At 39.2% G+C, this 19,989-nt stretch overlaps 1 protein-coding gene across 1 annotated transcript; it reads right to left on the reverse strand.

The window, feature by feature from the left end:
* Positions 1-1,407: 1,407 nt before the first annotated feature.
* Positions 1,408-2,678, reverse strand: LOC111889872 (uncharacterized). Its single transcript, XM_023886031.3, has one exon. It carries the CDS (start codon positions 2,504-2,506, stop codon positions 1,544-1,546), a length of 963 nt encoding a protein of 320 aa, XP_023741799.1. The 5' UTR covers positions 2,507-2,678; the 3' UTR covers positions 1,408-1,543.
* Positions 2,679-19,989: the final 17,311 nt, after the last annotated feature.

The raw sequence follows: 19,989 nt of genomic DNA on the forward strand, positions 1-19,989 counted from the left end.
GAATATAAAACCATGAGAAGAAAAATACATTTCAATCGATATTATATAAATATTAAGTTTGTTTGCAAAATCAGAAATACAAGTTATATTTTGTTAAAAATGATAACAAATTAAGAATGGGTTGGACTATAATAGTTAAATATTATGGGTTATAATTTAATATATATATAAATAAATATATATATATATATATATATATATATATATATATATATATATATTATTTTTTATATATATAATTGTATTTTATTGTATTAAATACTAGTTTATATATATATATATATATACACTTTAAGTTCCATGGAAAACAAAAAATCATAAAAATCATTAAAATGCATAAAAAATACTTAGAGATCACAAAATTTTTTTATCACAAAATCGCAACTTTTAGGTCAAAATCGCTGAAAAGCTTTTTTTGATTTTTTTTTAGAAAAAAAAATTGATTTTTTTTTCAACGAAATTGTAAAAAATGCTGCGACTTTTTGATAAAAAAAAAAAAAAAAAAAAAAAAGTTTTGTGGTATCTTGGTATTTTTTTTTTTATGCATTTTTATGATTTTTAGGGTTTTTTAAGGTTTTTTTGTTTTCCAAATAACCCTTCCCTATATATATATATATATATATATATATATATATATATATATATATATATATATATATATATATATATATATATATATATATATATATATATATATATATATATATAAACTCTACGGTCCGATCCGATTTTTATACGGTTTGAAATCTTAAAAACCGTAAGCCAAACCGTTCACTACGGTTTGAAATTTTCAAATCCACAAGCCAAACCGTAAATATCCCTCTCTCATTTAAAATTAATATAATGTGTGTTTAATTGAATAAAAAATTAGTTTAAAAAATATATATGTTTATTGTATTTTTTTAATATAATGTGGTATTTTAATATAATAAAAATCTAATATTTAAAAAAAATCATATGTTTTTATTGTATTTTTAAATTAAATTTAATTAAAAAAAATGAAATGAAATGATGTGTTAATAGTAAATATCTCATACTTAGGTTGTGTTTGGCGCGCTACAGCTAGCTGATAAGCTAGCTTATTTTTCGAGCTTTTTTATGTTATCGTGTTTGATAAGCCAAAAAGTAACTTATAAGTGAGCTTATAAACTAGCTTTTTGAAAAGTTACTTATACGAGTTTTTTTTTAATTTTCCAAATAAACCCCTTAATTAATTATAGAAACACATATTCTTATATGTCCTTTTATGTAATTTTATATATTTCAGCTAATTTTACCAAACGTTATTTTTTATCAACTAGCTTTTCAGCTATCAGCTAGCTTTTTATTTAACATTTAATTTTTCAGCCATCAGCTAACATCTAGCTTTTCAGACACCGACCTTAACAAAACAACGAAACTGACGTGTACCATCAAACTAAAATAAAAACTTTATTTGAAGACCAAAAACTTGTAAAAATGAAATTACAAAACAAACATATTCTTCATAAACATTAACATGTCCAGAAAGCATTAATGGATTCTGGTATACAGTAAAGCCAACTCAAATGGAGAAATTATCTTTATCTAGCCTCCTTAAAGCAGCACGTGTTTTCTTCTTCTTCCTCCTCAGCTTATCAGTCCTAAATGCCTCCTCCAACTGCTCCACCCTTCGACTTAACGAGTTGATCATCCGTGTCTGCATTTCGTTCCTCTCGGAAATCTGTATCATGAGTTTCATCATCTTCTCATTATCAGCCATCAACTTCTCCACGACTTCCCTCTTCCCCTTATCATCATTTCCTCCGTCGCCTTCCTTATGGACTTTCTCTACTTCCATTGAACCTGCAATGGATGTATGATCCTCTTCCTCAATTTCCGTTAAATCTGCTGCAATTTCCACATGATTGTAATTGACAACCATCTCCTTTACGACATCATTTTCTACGGATTGCGAATTGCCAGTGTCACCGGAGGTTTCTGTGATCTGTTCGGAGGTACTTCTACAGACATTGTTAACATCAATTTCGCCAGAGTAGTTAAGTGAATCTAGGTTTTCTTGATCAGCGTGCGCAATCGAGTCCACCTTCTCCTGCAGCGCGATTGCCTTACTGGTAACCGCTTTCCTCAAAAGCCTAACGCCACAATCAACACCACGAATCGAATCCAATTTGAAAAGCAAAGACATTAGGGTTTCGTTCACTCTCAACCGCTCCTTTGCATCTCTACGAATCAAATCAATAATTTCGATATCGTTAATCCTCCGTTCGATTTCACTAACCTCGTTTCTAATTGAACCGACCTTCTTCACGCTCTTTCTCACAATAAAACCTCTGACCACTTTTTGGATCTTAAGCGCCGCCGAATCCTTTAACATCGATAATGTAGTTCGTGGTTGCTCAGATGAAATGAAGTGAACTGGCACAGAAACCACCTTCGGCGATGATCTGTGTTGTGTTTGCTGGACTGGAACAGATCGTGATGGTTTTTGAATGGAATAGTTTCTGAAAAACGGACCGCCGTTCATCGTCGATTACCGCTAGTCGCAATGAAAATGATGAAATTTGTAAGTATTTTACTGAATTTGATGCGTAAAATTCTGATGTCGTGATCATAGTTGGTACAGATCGATGTTTATTTATACCACAAGTTTATAATCTAACAGAAGGAGAATTGCGTTCTAGAGCGTTCTCGATGTCTGGCTGATATTTGTCATTGGGGTCGTGTGTTATATTCTAGACGCCTGTAGAATGTTCTGTGCTCACAGTATCACGCGCGTGACTTGTCATCTCGTTCTCAAAGATTTTTAACTCTTTTCCTAATTTTTTTTTTTAAATAATTATAGACATCGACACAAAAACATTTGAGTTTGTCAAAAATAGATGGTCTTTTTTTTTTTTTCCCTTAGATGTCTAAACTTTGCATGGGTATTTTTTTATTGGGTTATTGTCAAGCTCAATTATGTTTCGTATATTAATTTAAATGGTTCTTCGTGATTTTGTTTTTGCATTATAAGGTACAAATTCATGTTTTTAAGGTTTAAAAGATCATTTTGAAAAAATTGAAGGGGTCATCTGGTAAACATTTCCTAGTCAACAGGTTTAATATGCAAAGTCAATTATTTAACTCCCACCCCAATTGCCACTGGCCGACAATAACCCTAAATTCAATAATGATGACCATGAAATCAATGAAGACTCCTTCTGCTTCTCGTTTTTGAGAAAATCAATAATCACATATGAATTGCATCATAAGAAATCAGAGGTTCTAATAAGAAAAGATAGCAGCGGTGTCTCTTTTGATTTCAATCAACATTCTTCTAGTTCTTCACTCTGTACTTCATGACTCGGTTTTTTTTCCAGTCTTCAATCAATGATTTATGTTGAAGTTGTTGAAGGGCATCCCTTAGCCCTCTCTAGAAATGATCGAAGAGTGTAGGGTAGTGATTTCAGGCTTTTAAGCATACATATTCAAGGCCGAAGTGCATTGGAATGACGTCGATGTAACGCTGAGCTTGTATAACAAAGGTGAGACCTGGACCCACCCGCTGTCTGACCTCGATAAACTCTCCCTGCAACTCCGCCCACCTAAAATCGGTGGTGACTGCCTTCATCCCCTGGCTTATCCATTTGACCATAGATTTCCCCAAATTTATCTGGTCTATCTTTGATTCTGTCTACCTGCTTTCCTCTGATTTTTGAGTAATTATCATCCACCACAGGTTTACCTGTGATTTCCGTACGGGAGATATTGTTAAGTCCAAGTTTTTTGTTGTAGTTGTTGCCGGTGCCGGTGTGTCGTCGCCTTTTGGTGGTGCTGATACTGACAACGATTTTCTAATTAGAACTGTTCTTGATGTTGATTCATAACGGAAACATCCAAGAAGATTGTGAAGAGGAGCATCCCTGAAAGGAAGAAGATGAGAATGAGGAAATTTCCATGTCAAAGTGAGGAAATCGGAGGAGGGTTGGCGACGCTTCCATCATTCATCTTTCAATACCCACAATTCTTTTTGTTGTTACACTCACACCTCCCACACGAGAGTTGCTTACCTGCATCACCATTTGGATCATGTTTGTGTTTTGTATGCTTATACCTCCAATAGTTCCGCCATGTCGGGTTGCCGTATTGGAGAATATTTAAGTAAGCAGCAGGCAACAGCCTCCTCCACTCCTTGAATGGGAAGGTGTAAGCCACGTGGCAAAGGAATCTCCTTTCTCTTTGATTCAGAATTTTAGTAGGAAGATAAAGATTCTTGTAAATGTAACGGTTTCCTCTTATTAATTTTAGAGATGACCTTAGTCGTAAAAATGGAAGAAATACACAAGCTCCTCCCTGGTTTAAGCTGGATCATAAGTTGGGTAATGAAAATGTATTCTCAGTTCTTTGATTTTGTTTCAAGTTTATTAGAATACTGATGTAGAAAGGGAAGACAAGAACAAAAAACAGTATGGGTTTAAGCTTGAATTTAAATGAAGGTGAAGGAGATGGAGACAGTGGTGGTGATGATGAACAAGGAAGATTAAAAGAGGGGCCCACAAGGAAGTGTAACCTTCAAACATAGGTAAAGGTACCGGATTAATAGGTAAAATAAAAGTTCGTACCCTTCAAATGAAAAAAAATCACCAGGGACCATTTAAACCAATATATGAAACATTGTTGGGTTATAGTGACAATAACCCTTTTTCATTTATCTCATTTTGAATGTCTCTCAAGTCACATATGTTTGTGTGGTGTTGATTGGAATTTTCGATAACCATGTTAGTGTGTTGGTGGGTTACTAGGTGTATGTCTTGTTGCTTTTAATTGTGTTTGTTTGAAGAAAGCAAACACCTAAAGTTAATGGGTGTCATACCATATTTTGCATTGCTATGTTATCACTATTTTATTTGTTTTTTACCTTATAAAACTGCTGAATGTCATGTTATATATTTCCACACTTTTATTTAATTTGTTGGTGATTTGTTTCACTAATGTGATTTAAGTGTAATGGAATTACTTTGTTGACCAAAAGTGATATTGATAAATATTAAACAAGTAAGGAAGGTGTGAAGTGCCTACTTGTTTAAATTTATTCAAGATTAAAAGTAGACTGTCATTTAGGGGCGAATCCCCTGAACGAACGGGGGTTCGGGGGTAGCACCGCTGGGAGCGGGGTCCAAGGGGCAGAGCCCCTGGCTGGGATCGAGCAGTTGCAAAATTCAGAATATTGTTGTATTAAAAATGCATGAGAAATCCAAAATTAGAATATTTGACTCATTTTTTTGGATTGGTATTAATCATTATAGAAAACCCAAACTTATGACAGTTTGTCAAACTGTTTTATGACAGTTTTGACAGTTTTAAGACAAATGAGGTATTTAACCAATCTTTCTCAGTTTTTTCTGGTACTCACGGAATTCATATATCTCATTCTCTGTTCTTTTCTCTTCTAACTCTTATCCAATCAAAGATTAGAGAGTACCACCAAATACTTTGATTTGATAGTGAAATCACAATTCTCAGAATTTCCAAGGCTATTATTATCCCATTTTTCTAACATAATCTTCCCATACTAATAGATTAGTTTTGGTTTGCCATATGTAATGCTCTTAGAGCTCCTAATTAATGATATTCCACATGTCACTCTACTACTTCTTCATTTTAAAAACTAAACGAATACCTGCGCGTTGTGCAAAATACAATAATGTATTTGAAATCTTTATAAATATATATTTTAAAATATATCAATGAATTGTTAGCTCTAATATAACAAATCATATAATAAGTTGGTATAAACATTGCTTGTTTTGAATTATATGATAATGTAGTAGACATCTTTTAAACTTCTATAATCTCAATTATCTCAATGGCCTCTACATGTGGGTTACTCATGAATAAAATTAAAATATAATATATGGTTTAATGATATTTATAGTTGTTATAATTAATTAATTTTAAAACCCTTATTTGCTTAAGATTTTAATTTCTATCATTGTAATTATTTTAAACATCAAACATTATTTTTGTTTTTAAAGGTAACAATATATTTTTTTTTATATATAATGTTACCTTTAACTATTGTTGTTGTAAGTTATTTAAAATAACGTATTTGAAAACTCTTAATTATTATAGTTTAGTTTCAGATATTTAAGTTTTTTAAAATTTATTTGATGAATATTGTTCGTTTCTTTAATTATAATTATTTAAAACACCAAACATTGTTTTTATTTTTAAAGGTAACATTACAATTTTTTTATATAATATTACTTTTAACTATTGTATGTTATTTTTAAGCTACCTATTTGAAAATTCTTAATGATTACAAAAAATAGTTTCATTTTTTTGTTAATTTAAGATTATAATTTAGGTTTAATACTACAATTTATAAATTTTAACTATTTATAAAATAGTCTCCATTTTTTTCAAGTTTAACTGAGATTTTGAATTAAGTTAATCGTTTAACGTTATAAAGAAATTAATAATTTAACTATTTTGCATAAAATCATAAATTATAAAAATTTGCAACTTTAAATAGACAATTGCTCACATACGACAATATATCTAAACTAATAAGTTAACTATAATATGTTAAAAAGTTAAAGTCATAATTTTATAAATAGAACTAAAATATGATATTTTAATATTGTAGTCTAGTTAATTTATGATTAGAATTTAGTTTTTGCATTAGTTTAACATTGTTAACCAATTTATAATAATTATTAGAAATAATGTAACATCCCGAGTTCAGAAGTGCAAGTTCAAGGTTCAATGTGTAAATGTGAAAGGGCAACTTGGCGAGTCCATAGGTGGACTCGGCGAGTAGGGTCGCGATTCTGGTCGCGTGTTAAGTGGCCAACTCGGCGAGTCGGCGGCTGGACTCGGCGAGTTGGTGATGTGTGGAGAAAACCCTAATTTCGGAGGATGAGCCCTATTTAAAGGAAATTATACCCTCTCCCCAGCCTCTTTACCCTCTCTTGAAGTCCAGAAACCCTAGAATCGTGTATAACCTCCATTGATGAAGAATTAGAGCTTGGGAAGAGAACTTGAGAAGAAGAAGGTTGAAGATTAAGAGGCTAGCATCTGGATATTATTGTAGATCAGGGATCTACTCCTCATTTGGATCATTTCTGAGGAAACAATTTGTTACCTTGAGTTTCCTTCTTCTTGATTTGTTCTTAGTTGCTATTTTGGGGATTATGGCTTGAGTGGATTCAATTGAAAGTTTTGAAGCTAGATCTGAAGTTGAAACTTCAGATCCAAGTTGGTAATGATCCTATTTGTTGTAAAGGTGCTGCCCAAGAATGGTTGATGAAGCCCTTTTGTCCCAAACCCAAACCCTAGAGTGTAAAATGCTTAGATCGACTTGGCTTCACGTAAAGTTTGCCACTTTACATGATGGATGGCTTGTATAAGAGTAGATCTATGGATTTGAGACCCTGCATGGCTTGAAAAGCCTCTGTATGGGTTATGAGCTAGTGGCACTCGGCGAGTCACATGGGTGTACTCGGCGAGTTGCATGAAGGTGGGCAGAAACTCAGCGAGTTGGAAGAACAACTCGGCGAGTTGGTTGAAGATAGCCTTGGACTCGGCGAGTCTGGTCGTGAGGTCCTAACCTTCTTCTGGTTGAGCCGTGAACCGGTGAGTCAAGGGAGGACTCGGTGAGTTGAGTGCGAGGGGACTCGGAGTTGTTGGACTCGGCGAGTCTCAAGGTGACTCGGCGAGTTGAGTCGCGGATTGGGGAAGTTCTGAGCTTGGGGACTCGACGAGTCATCGGGTTGACTCGGCGAGTAGAGTCAGTCAGGAGGTTGACTTTGACTTTGACCTTGACCAAGGGCTGACCATTTGACTTCCTGGGGCATTTTGGTAATTATTGGCATTTGTTTTGAGTTCAGTGTTGGTGTTGGCTAGTGGTGAAGATCGTGTCAGTGGTCGGAGCATCTTGATATTATCTTTCAGTCGGTAGTTGCGAGGTGAGTTATCCTCACTATATCGACAGGGTCTACGGCACCAAGGCCGGCCCTTTATCGGATTGTGATCCGGGTATCGTTGTTATGTTTTGCTTTGCTATGTTTGCATCTGGTAGTTATGATGGTATATGTTAGAGACCTGATTAAGGTCGGTATCCTGGTGTATAGGATGATGCTATGCTAGTGACTGGTTAGGTCGGTATCCTGGTTAGGATGATGTTATGCTATGTGATCTGTTAGATTGGTTTGTTTAGATGCGATTCGTTATATGATTGAATGTTTATGTGCACGTGGTTGTTGGACTGGGGTTGGGTTGAGGCGGGTCCTGCTTTGTGCTGTAGGCCGACATACCTAGCGCGGACCGGTTATCCCAAAGGCCCAACGAGCGGTCGGGATAGGCTGTAGGCCCCAAGAGGGCGGACCAGACGTGCCGAGGCTCGGAGAGTGGACCAGGCCGACTGAAGGCCCAGTGCGGGCGGACCAGTGATACTGTAGACTCAGAGAGTGGACCAGGTGGATTGAAGGCCCGGTGTGGGCGGACCAATCACACTGTAGACTCGATGTATATGGCTAGACTCGAAGGGTAGACTAGGTGGACTGAAGGACGGTGCGGCGGACCAGTCACACAGTAGACCCGAAGTGCATGGTTGTTCTGTGTTCTGTTATGATATGGCATGTTGTGCGTGTATGGTATATGTGGTTGGTATTTTGGGGGTATCTCACTAAGCTTTCGGGCTTACAGTTGTGGTTTAATGTTTTCAGGTTCTTCAGGAGACCGTGGCAAGGCAAAGGCGTGATCGTACCGATCCTCATGATTGTGTTTTATGATGTGGTTCTGGGAAGACTCTGATAATAATTGTATTGAAAACCTTTTTGTAATAACTTTATGAAAATGGGCTGTTTTTGAAAAGTTTAAATTGATTGAAATTTTTAGACCGTTACAAGTTGGTATCAGAGCCTTGGTTTGAGTGAATTGGAGGAACATTCGTGTGAATCCAGTCTCAAATCAAGGAGAGTTTTCAAAAGAGAATTTAAAATGGTTTTCAAAATGAGTAAAGGAGGACGTAGAGGTACGATCAGCCGGAGCCAGTAAGTAACCCCAAAATACCATACATGATATTTGTTTTTGAGCTATGATAGAACAACATGCTAGTACTAGGCTAGGGATCTTCAGGATTTCATGATAATGTTACCTGATTTATGATGCCTGCTAGCCTAGGGTTCTTCTGTGGGAGATTTCTGGTGTTACTCTAGGAGTGAGGGTTGAGTGCTTGTTATGTATGTTTTTCTCTAGGGTGTTGTGGTAATACTTGATACAAATGTGGGTGGGTATGGAAGGTAGTATGGGCCCGTACTATTGAAAGCACAGGACCCATATGCGTATCAAAGAGACCATGCCCTCTAGGGTTGGGTTGAGGGTTGGTTCTAGGGATAGTGGGAAGTATCTGAGATCTTGTGATGTTTTTCAATATAGTGGTTACCAGGCATGCTGGGAGCAGATCCGGGTCAGGATCGGGAGCAGGAGAGGGCGGTCAGGGTGGGTCAGTACCACCCGAGGTTATTGGTTAGATGAGCACAGGCGAGTTGGATGCTAGGATTCGTGAGATCCTGCATGATGAGGTTGCAACGTTGTTCCGGACCGAGTTGTCGGAACTGTTTGGGTCGATCAAGACCGCCATGGTTGAGTATTTTGATGAGCGCTATGCGGCTCTCACAGAGACGGCTACCGCGGCGGCTACAACGGCTGTAGCAGCGGCAGGGGGAGGAGCCGGTCGAGGTTTTCAGTATCGGGACTTCGATAATACGAAGCCCGTACCTTCGATGGATTTTAGGACCCGATTGTCGCTATGAGATGGTTTTCGGACGTGGAAGGGTGTTTCTTCACGTGTTCATGCCCTGCTGATCAGAGGGTAAGGTGTGCTCTGAACCTGTTGAGGCTCGGGGCGAAGGATTGGTGGAGATTGACCACGGGGTCATTTTCGGATGCGCAGAGGGTTGCAGTTTCTTGGGATCAGTTTTGAGAGATGTTTAGCACTCGTTATGTTCCGCAGGTTGAGAGATAGAGTTTGGCTCAGGAGTTCCTGGAGCTGAAGCAGGATTCGGAATCGGTGACGGAGATCACCAGGATGTTCACGAAGAGGGCGATGTTTTGCCCTGAGTTTGCTTTAGAGCAGGCTCAGATGTCCCGATATCTGAGTATGCTCAAGAGGGACATTAGGTAGTTTGTTTCTACGCAGAGGTGCGAGACCTTGTTGGAGTTGCAGGAGGCCGCCAGGCGGCGTGTGTGACAACCCAAAGTTCGTTTCATCATTTGTAACCCTTTCCGTTAATAAATTCGTCGTTTTCAAATTCATTTCCGTTTACGCTATTAAATTAAGTCATTTAATTTGAGCTTGCTATTATGACTTAATGGGTGTCTAAACGCATTTAGAACTCATATTAACACCCCATTCTAGTAATCGGAATATTTTTAGAATCGACCATATCGGGTTACGACAACTTAATCGGGTGCGACCAAAAGCCACGTCTAACGTCGGTATCGGGTAGAATTCCACCGTGTCCCAAACTTGGAACATATTTAAAGTGGCTTAAGCTTCCATTTGAAGCTTTTTCACTCTCTCACTACTCTCTCTCTAACCTCTCTCCTCAATCCAAACTTAAGGTCCAAAATCATCAAATTAAGGCTCCAATTCATCAAGGTAGCCTCCCTAACTCATAGATTAGCATCATTAGCCTTCAAATTCGTGTTTAATCTATGGAAAAGGACCATGTTCATGTGTTTACGGCCCTGGAACATGCTTGGGCCGTAAACACACATAAAATGGGTTTTTGAGCCTTAAAACCCTTCCAATCCACCTTTGGAGCTTAGATATGGCTAAATGACTTAAGGGAACGGACTTAGAACACCTTGATTCAAAGTCTAATTAGATACATTTGTATACCATTTCATATTACATAGGAACCTCGCGCGTTATCAAGCCCCGAACCGACGCTTAGCATTCAAACTGTCACGTTTTCTCGCCTGGTGAGTTCATACCCCTACCCTTTTTCAATGTTTTTCACTGTTTTCAGGGGGGAATACAAGCAAAGTACAAGGAATAATTGTACTCAAAAACTTGTTTTTACATGTGTTGTGTTTCATATTTCATATGCTTTTAACGCTGACAATCATAACAGATAACCGTTTGAACTTGCAGAACACATTACCGTATTATTTGTGAAAAACATTATAAAATGTTGTATTTTATATTTTCACAAATGGTTTTCCACATTATATCAGTTGAAAGCATAACATTTGAACTTTGAACATGAAACTTAGTACACTGTTTTGTCCTCGGTAACACTCCATGGAGATACGCGAGTGGTGGATCATTGTTTGTAACAGTATCTTTCTATATTATTACTAGTAAATTTGTTATTCCTATAAATTGGAGACACGTCCTCGGAGAACACTCCACAGAGATACGCGAGTGGAGGATCGCACCCGTAACTAGAATCTCTTAGATAGGGAGCGTGACTTGAGTGTATAGATCTATACAGGGCTGACTACCCCACACCTGGCTGATAGCTACAGCCGAACCGAAAGGTTCAAGGGTGACGAAAGTCATAAGGTGATGTGGAATACTTATTGTCGTATCTAGTCTATCGTATGGTTATGGAACTCGCAATTTGGATATCAGAGATTTACTTAATAGTAATAATGAATAAAGTATCTAGTTTACTTGTACATATTAGTTTTATATACGTGTTAAAACTAATACATTTCACAAGGACAACCAGGTTTTCAGTATACATCTTGCACATTTCGGATTAGTAACCAACTTTCATGAAAATATGGGATTTTCCTGGGGAACATTGTACATAACCAGATTCGTGTAACAAACCAGATAACTAAACTTTACAATTCACAAGAGTAACCAAGTTTTCAGTGTACATCTTTTACATTACATTTCGGATTAGTAACCAACTTTTAAGAAAATATGGGATTTTCTTGGTGTGTAACTTTTCAGAAATAGAAAGGAAACAAATACATTTTCAGAAAACAAAACCGCTTATGAACTCACCAGCTTTATGCTGATTTTCAAATTGCTTGTATTCTCAGATCCGCATTAGACAGGTACCCGATGATTCCTTTTAGCGAAGACGGATTGCGTAGAAGACACATCTTACTTTTGTCTATATATATACATATGTATCACTCTTGTAATACTTTTTACTTTAAAACAAATGTAAAAATCTTTATATGTAATGTAATTGTTGTTTACTTTGCTTACTATGTACATTGGATTTGATACTCAATGTGGAGTCCGCCCCAGAAACGTTTCCGCCTTAGGTTTCGGGGTGTGACAGATTGGTATCAGAGCCCGTGTTTATAGTGAACTAAGTATACCAAACCTTACATGGTATAATACTATAAACATTAAGGGGCCTAAGTGCTCTAAACTAAAAGTATACTTCAAAATATAAGTATTTTCAAAAGCATACAAGTATACCTAACCGTCGAGATCCGTAACTACAAGTAGAACAAAACATAAGTAAATGGGTGTTGTACGCTGCGGTTAAACCTGGGCAGTTATGTAGTCGTGTCTAGGATCAATATAGCCTGGCCAACTATATTCATTCGAGACACGACCAACATGTGCTTGGGAGTGACTGTGGTATGCGGCATGCCTAAAACATACCCAAATACCACAAACATCGAGCCAGTGTAGTAGCGAATCATGAAATACTATGGGAGTATTTCTCGAGCCAATCCTTTGTAGAAATCCTCATTCAAGCGTAGTTCCTTGATAATTTCTTTAGCGATAATTTATCTGCTTTGATAACTCATACCTGCTTTATCGCTTAATAGAATTCAATATCTGTCATATCTCTTGATTCAATTCAGAGTACTTACCATCCTCTCATTCCTGATCTTTATAGATCAAGATGCCTCCAAGAAAGAGACCCAGTTCAAAGAACAACAATCCTCCTCCGCCACCACCTCCTCCTCAATTTGATCCTGTAATGTTCCAGGCAGCTGTTACTGCCGCAATGGTAGCTGCTATGTCGCAAATGAACCCCGGTGGTTCAGGAGGTGGTCCCCAACCTCAAAACCAAGAAGATAGCCAGGGACACTGAAAAGAGGGTTCCTATAAAGATTTCATGAACGCAAAGCCCACGTCCTTTGATGGCACTGGAGGTGTCATTTCCCTTTCTCGATGGTTTGAGAAAATCGAATCTATCTTTGAAATCTGTGCCTGTTTGGAATCTGACAAAGTAAAGTTCGCAGCCTGTACCTTTATCGATAAAGCCCTGACTTGGTGGAACGGTCGAGTCAAATCCCTAACCCTACCTGTAGCCAATGCCATGGGTTGGGAAGCCATGAAAGAACTCCTTCTAGCTGAGTACTGCCCTCGGGGCGAAATACAGAAGTTAGAGCATGAGCTCTGGAACCTGAAGATGAAGGGTTCTGATATTGCTGCATACACTTCTAGATTCGATGATCTAGCATTACTCTGTCCGGGATTGGTTACCCCGGAGAGTAAGAAGATAGAGAGGTTCATCTAGGGGCTGACCCAACCAACCAAAGGAAATGTTTTATCTGCGAGGCCGGATACATATGACAGTGCCAAAAGCTTAGCCCATACTCTGATTGACCACAGTGATGATGTTGAGGAAACAACCACCACTCCTGAACCGACCAAGAGGAGTGGTGAGAAAAGGAAGTTTTGGAAGAAGAAGAAGGGTCAATCTTCTCAAGGATCCTCAAAGAAACAACAGACTGTAGCAGTCCATGCTGCTACTACCCCTGTTGCTGCTGCTTCTGTTGTGGGATCTACAGCTCAAACACCTACTAGTAGGTATGCTGGTAATCTTCCCCAGTGTGAAAAGTGCAAATATCACCATAAACCCGTCCCCTGCCGTGATCTGTCATGCACCAACTGTGGTAAAAAGGGGCATACGGTCCGATTCTGCAAAGCACCAGCCCAATCCGTGAATCAATCTTCCGGAGCAGGTGTTGGTCATGCTTGCTACAATTGTGGAGAAGCCAGACATTTCAAGAGGAACTGCCCCAAGAAGACGACAGCTGATAACACCGGAAGAGTCTTAGCCATAGGACGGGAGGAGGCAGTCACCGATCCCATCGTTGTTTCGGGTACGTTCCTTCTCGACAACTCTTATGCTAGTATTCTTTTCGATTTGGGTGCTGAAAGAAGCTTTGTTAGTCATTCATTCAAACATAATCTTAAACCTAATCCCCAACCATTAACCGAAACGTTTACCGTCGAGATGGCTAACGGTGAGAAAGGAAGCGCTAGCGATGTGTTCATAGGTTGTACCCTTACCCTGAACGATCATTCATTTCCCATCGATCTTATGCCAGTTTCTATAAAGAGATTTGATGTCATCATTGGCATGGATTGGTTGAGTCCCAATCATGCTGATATCATTTGTTTCGAAAAGGCGATCCGTCTCAACCTTCCTGTGGGTCAGACTCTCATGATCTATGGCGATAAGCTCAGCTCTAATCTTCGCATCATTTCCTGCATCAAAGCTCAGAAACTCTTACGAAAGGAATGCCAAGAATTCCTAGCCCATGTAATCAACGAGAAACAGGAAGTTAAAGACCTCGCGAGCATCCCCGAAGTTTGTAACTTTCCTGAAGTCTTTCCCGAAGAGTTCCCGGGAATTCCTCCTGAACGTCAAGTTGAATTTTGCATTGACCTAATTCCTGTAGCTACCCCCGTATCACTTAGCTCCAGCAGAAATGCAGGATTTATCTAGCCAACTCAACGAGTTGCTCAGCAAAGGGTTCATTCGACCGAGTTCCTCACCCTGGGGAGCTCCGGTATTGTTTGTAAAGAAGAAAGATGGATCCTTCCGGATGTGTATCGACTACCGTGAGTTGAACAAGTTGACCGTCAAAAACCGATATCCCCTTCCGCGAATAGATGACCTCTTCGATCAACTCCAGGGAGCCAGCTACTTCTCAAAGATAGACCTTAGGTCATGGTACCATCAGTTACGAGTTCATGAGAGTGATGTTTCCAAAACAACTTTCAGGACTCGGTATGGACACTACGAGTTTGTAGTGATGCCCTTCGGTCTAACCAACGCACCGGCAGTGTTCATGGACCTGATGAACCGGGTGTGTCGCCCTTTTCTGGACAAGTTCATCATCATGTTCATTGACGACATACTTGTCTACTCCAGAAGTGAAGAAGATCACAAGAAACACTTGAGGTCAGTGTTGGAAACCCTTAGATCCGAAAAGTTGTACGCAAAATTTTCCAAGTGTGAATTCTGGATTCGGAAGGTAACTTTCCTCGGCCACGTGGTAAGCCAAGAGGGTATTCACGTGGATCCATCCAAGATCAAAGCGATAGAGAATTGGTCGGCACCAAAGACACCCACAGAAATCCGTCAATTCTTGGGTCTCGCCGGCTATTATCGGAGATTCATCCAAAATTTTTCCAGAATCGTCAAACCTCTAACCACTCTGACACAGAAAGGTGTACCCTTTTGTTGGAGTGAAAAGCAAGAGACTGCGTTCCAGACGTTAAAGCGAGCCTGTGCAACGCACCGGTCCTGTCCCTGCCCGAAGGGACAGAGGACTTCGTTGTTTATTGTGATGCGTCTAACCAGGGCTTAGGTTGTGTGCTTATGCAAAGGGGAAAAGTGATTGCATATGCCTCAAGACAACTGAAGGCACACGAGATCAACTATACCACGCATGACTTGGAGTTAGGTGTCGTAGTCTTTGCACTGAAGATTTGGAGACATTATCTCTACGGAACCAAGTGTACGATCTTCACTGACCATAAGAGCCTGCAGCACATCTTCAATCAGAAGGACTTAAACATGAGGCAACGACGATGGGTAGAACTACTCAGCGACTATGAGTGTGAAATCCGATACCATCTCGGCAAGGCCAATGTGGTAGCATATGCCCTTAGCCAAAAGGATAGTTCAAGCCGAAAAGTGAAGACCCTGACGATGACTATCCATTCCCATCTATCCATGCAAATCCGAGAAGCCCAATTAGAATCCCTCAAACCCGAGAACGTGTCGAGCGAAGCCTTGAGAGGAATGGATAAGAAACTTGAGATCAGAGGTGACGGAGTCTACTGTTTCATGGACCGAATCTGGATTCCAAAGTCCGGAGGATTCAGGGAGATTGTCATGGAGGAAGCACACAAGACTAGATACTCTGTTCACCCTGGTTCGGACAAGATGTACCTGGATCTCAAGAAACAATATTGGTGGCCAAACATGAAAGCCGAGATCACTACATTCGTGGGCAAGTGTCTGACTTGCGCCAAAGTGAAAGTCAAGTACCAGAAACCCTCGGGTCTGCTCCAGCAACCCGAGATACCAGAGTGGAAATGGGAGATGATTACCATGGACTTCATCACCAAGTTACCCTAGTGTCCGAGTGGGTACGACACCTGTCGATCGTTTGAAAAAATCCGCTCACTTCATTCCGATCAAAGAGTCATTCAAGATGGAAAGACCCACACGAATCTACATCCAGGAGGTAGTCCGACTACACGGTGTGCCTGCGTCCATTATCTCCAACCAAGATAGCAGGTTTACCTCAAGGTTTTGGCAGTCCCTTCAGAAAGCTCTTGGAACTAGGCTAGACATGAGTTCGGCCTATCATCCTCAGACCGATGGACAGAGTGAGAGGACTATCCAAACCCTGGAAGACATGCTTAGAGCATGTGTCATCGATTTCGAAAAGTCGTGGGACACACATTTGCCTTTGATCGAATTCTCGTACAACAACAGTTACCACACTAGCGTCAAGGCTACCCCGTTTGAAGCCCTCTACGGTCGTAAGTGTAGATCCCCTCTGTGCTGGGTCGAGGTAGGGGACACGCAACTAGCCAAGAGTCGAGTCCCCGACAGTGCTCTCACTGGTCCTGAAATCATTCGCGAAACCACCGAAAAGATTATCCAAATCCGAGAACGATTGAAAGCTTCATGAGATCGCCAAAAGAGTTACGTTGATAACCGACGGAAACCTCTGGAGTTCCAGGTTGGAGACCATGTCCTGTTGAAGGTCTCACCCTAGAAAGGCATGGTACGCTTCAGAAAGCGTGGGAAACTTAATTTGAGGTACATTGGACCCTTCGAGATCCTCGCCAGGATCCATCCGGTATTCCATGTCTCAAATCTCAAGAAGTGCTTATCCGATGAAACCCTAGTGATTTCCTTAGACGAGATTGAGATCAACGAAAACTTGAACTTCGTGGAGGAACCAATTGAAATCATGGATCGAGAGATCAAACGCACGAAACAAAGTCGCATCCCGATAGCGAAGGTTCGCTGGAATGCCAAGCGGGGACCGGAATTCACTTGGGAGCGTGAAGACTCGATGAAACAAAAGTATTTGCATCTCTTCCCAGATCCATGATTTGTATCTTAATTCTGAATTTCCGGACGAAATTCCCTCTAACGGGGGGATAATGTGACAACCTGAAGTTCGTTTCATCATTTATAACCTTTTCCGTTAATAAATTCGTCGTTTTCAAATTCATTTCCGTTTACGCTATTAAATTAAGTCATTTAATTTGAGCTTGCTATTATGACTTAATGGGTGTCTAAACGCATTTAGAACTCATATTAACACCCCATTCTAGTAATCGGAATATTTTTAGAATCGACCATATCGGGTTACGACAACTTAATCGGGTGCGACCAAAAGCCACGTCTAACGTCGGTATCGGGTAGAATTCCACCGTGTCCCAAACTTGGAACCTATTTAAAGTGGATTAAGCTTCCATTTGAAGCTTTTGCACTCTCTCACTACTCTCTCTCTCTCTCTAACCTCTCTCCTCAATCCAAACTTAAGGTCCAAAATCATCAAATTAAGGCTCCAATTCATCAAGGTAACCTCCCTAACTCATAGATTAGCATCCTTAGCCTTAAAATTCGTGTTTAATCTATGGAAAAGGACCATGTTCATGTGTTTACAGCCCTGGAACATGCTTAGGCCGTAAACACACATTAAAGGGGTTTTTAAGCCTTAAAACCCTTCCAATCCACCTTTGGAGCTTAGATATGACTAAATGACTTAAGGGAACGGACTTAGAACACCTTGAATCCAACTTTAGAGGAGTAAACATGAGTTTACTGCCCAAGAACATGCTTGGTCCATAAAATCATCTTCATGGGGAGTAAACTCAAATTTGAGTGTTTAAATGCCACTTAAACACACCAATAGCCTTGGATTAAATTCTAGAACCAACCACAATCGATTTAGGGGCCTTAAACATGATGAAAACCCTCTCTTTAGAAGCTTACGGCCGTAAACCCCCCAAGAATGGGTTACTGGGCCGTAAACTCACATAAACTAGTCAAATGATGCCCTAAATCCATTCTAAGGCTTGTAAAATTTGTTTGAATCACATGTGATTGATCTAAGGCCACCAAATCATTAATATAAAAAAGGTATAGGAGCTTACGGCCGTAAACTCCTAGTTTAGGGCCGTAAACTCCCAAGTGTTATCTGACCATTTAGCAACATAAAACCCTCATCCATGAGTTCACGGCCGTGAACTCATGTGGAGGTGGTCTAGCCGTAAACTCCATGAGGAGTTTACTCTTGAAGAGTAAACACATTATCCAAAGTCCTATACGTCCGTAGATGTCACCGGGGTCACTCTAAACACTTGATTTGAAGTGTTTTCGCGTCTTGGAGTGTATAATCATATCTAATTAGTGATTCAAAGTCTAATTAGATACATTTGTATACCATTTCATATTCCATTGGAACCTCGCGCGTTATCAAGCCCCGAACCGACGCTTAGCATTCAAACTGTCACGTTTTCTCGCCTGGTGAGTTCATACCCCTACCCTTTTTCAATGTTTTTCACTGTTTTCAAGGGGGAATACAAGCAAAGTACAAGGAATACTTGTACTCAAAAACTTGTTTTTACATGTGTTGTGTTTCATATTTCATATGCTTTTAATGCTGACAATCATAACAGATAACCGTTTGAACTTGCAGAACACATTACCGTATTATTTGTGAAAAACATTATAAAATGTTGTATTTTATATTTTCACAAATGGTTTTCCACATTATATCAGTTAAAAGCATAACATTTGAACTTTGAACATGAAACTTAGTACACTGTTTTGTCCTCGGTAACACTCCACGGAGATACACGAGTGGAGGATCATTGTTTGTAAGAGTATATTTCTGTATTATTACTAGTAAATTTTTTATTCCTATAAATTGGAGACACGTCCTCGGAGAACACTCCACAGAGATACGCGAGTGAAGGGCCGCACCCGTAACCATAATCTCTTAGATAGGGAGCGTGACTTGAGTGTATAGATCTATACGGGGCTGACTACCCCACACCTGGCTGCTAGCTACAGCCGAACCGAAAGGTTCAAGGGTGACAAAAGTCATAAGGTGATGTGAACTACTTATTGTCGTATCTAGTCTATCGTATGGTTATGGAACTCGCAATTTGGATATCAGAGATTTACTTAATAGTAATAATGAATAAAGTATCTAGTTTACTTGTACATATTAATTTTATATACGTGTTAAAACTAATACATTTCACAAGGACAACCAGGTTTTCATTATACATCTTTCACATTTCGGATTGGTAACCAACTTTCAGGAAAATATGGGATTTTCCTGGGGAACATTGTACATAACCAGATTCGTGTAACAAACCAGATAACTAAACTTTACAATTCACAAGAGTAACCAAGTTTTCAGTGTACATCTTTTACATTACATTTCGGATTAGTAACCAACTTTTAAGAAAATATGGGATTTTCTTGGTGTGTAACTTTTCAGAAACATAAAGGAAACAAATACATTTTCAGAAAACAAAACTGCTTATGAACTCACCAGCTTTATGCTGATTTTCAAACTGCTTGTATTCTCAGGTCCGCATTAGACAGGTACCCGATAATTCATTTTAGCGAAGACAGATTACGTAGAAGACACGTCTTACTTTTGTCTATATATACATATGTATCACTCTTGTAATACTTTTTACTTTAAAACAAATGTAAAAATCTTTATATGTAATGTAATGGTTGT

The sequence above is a fragment of the Lactuca sativa genome, chromosome 4 (genome assembly GCF_002870075.4).
Source record: "Lactuca sativa cultivar Salinas chromosome 4, Lsat_Salinas_v11, whole genome shotgun sequence".
Taxonomy (NCBI): Eukaryota; Viridiplantae; Streptophyta; class Magnoliopsida; order Asterales; family Asteraceae; genus Lactuca; species Lactuca sativa.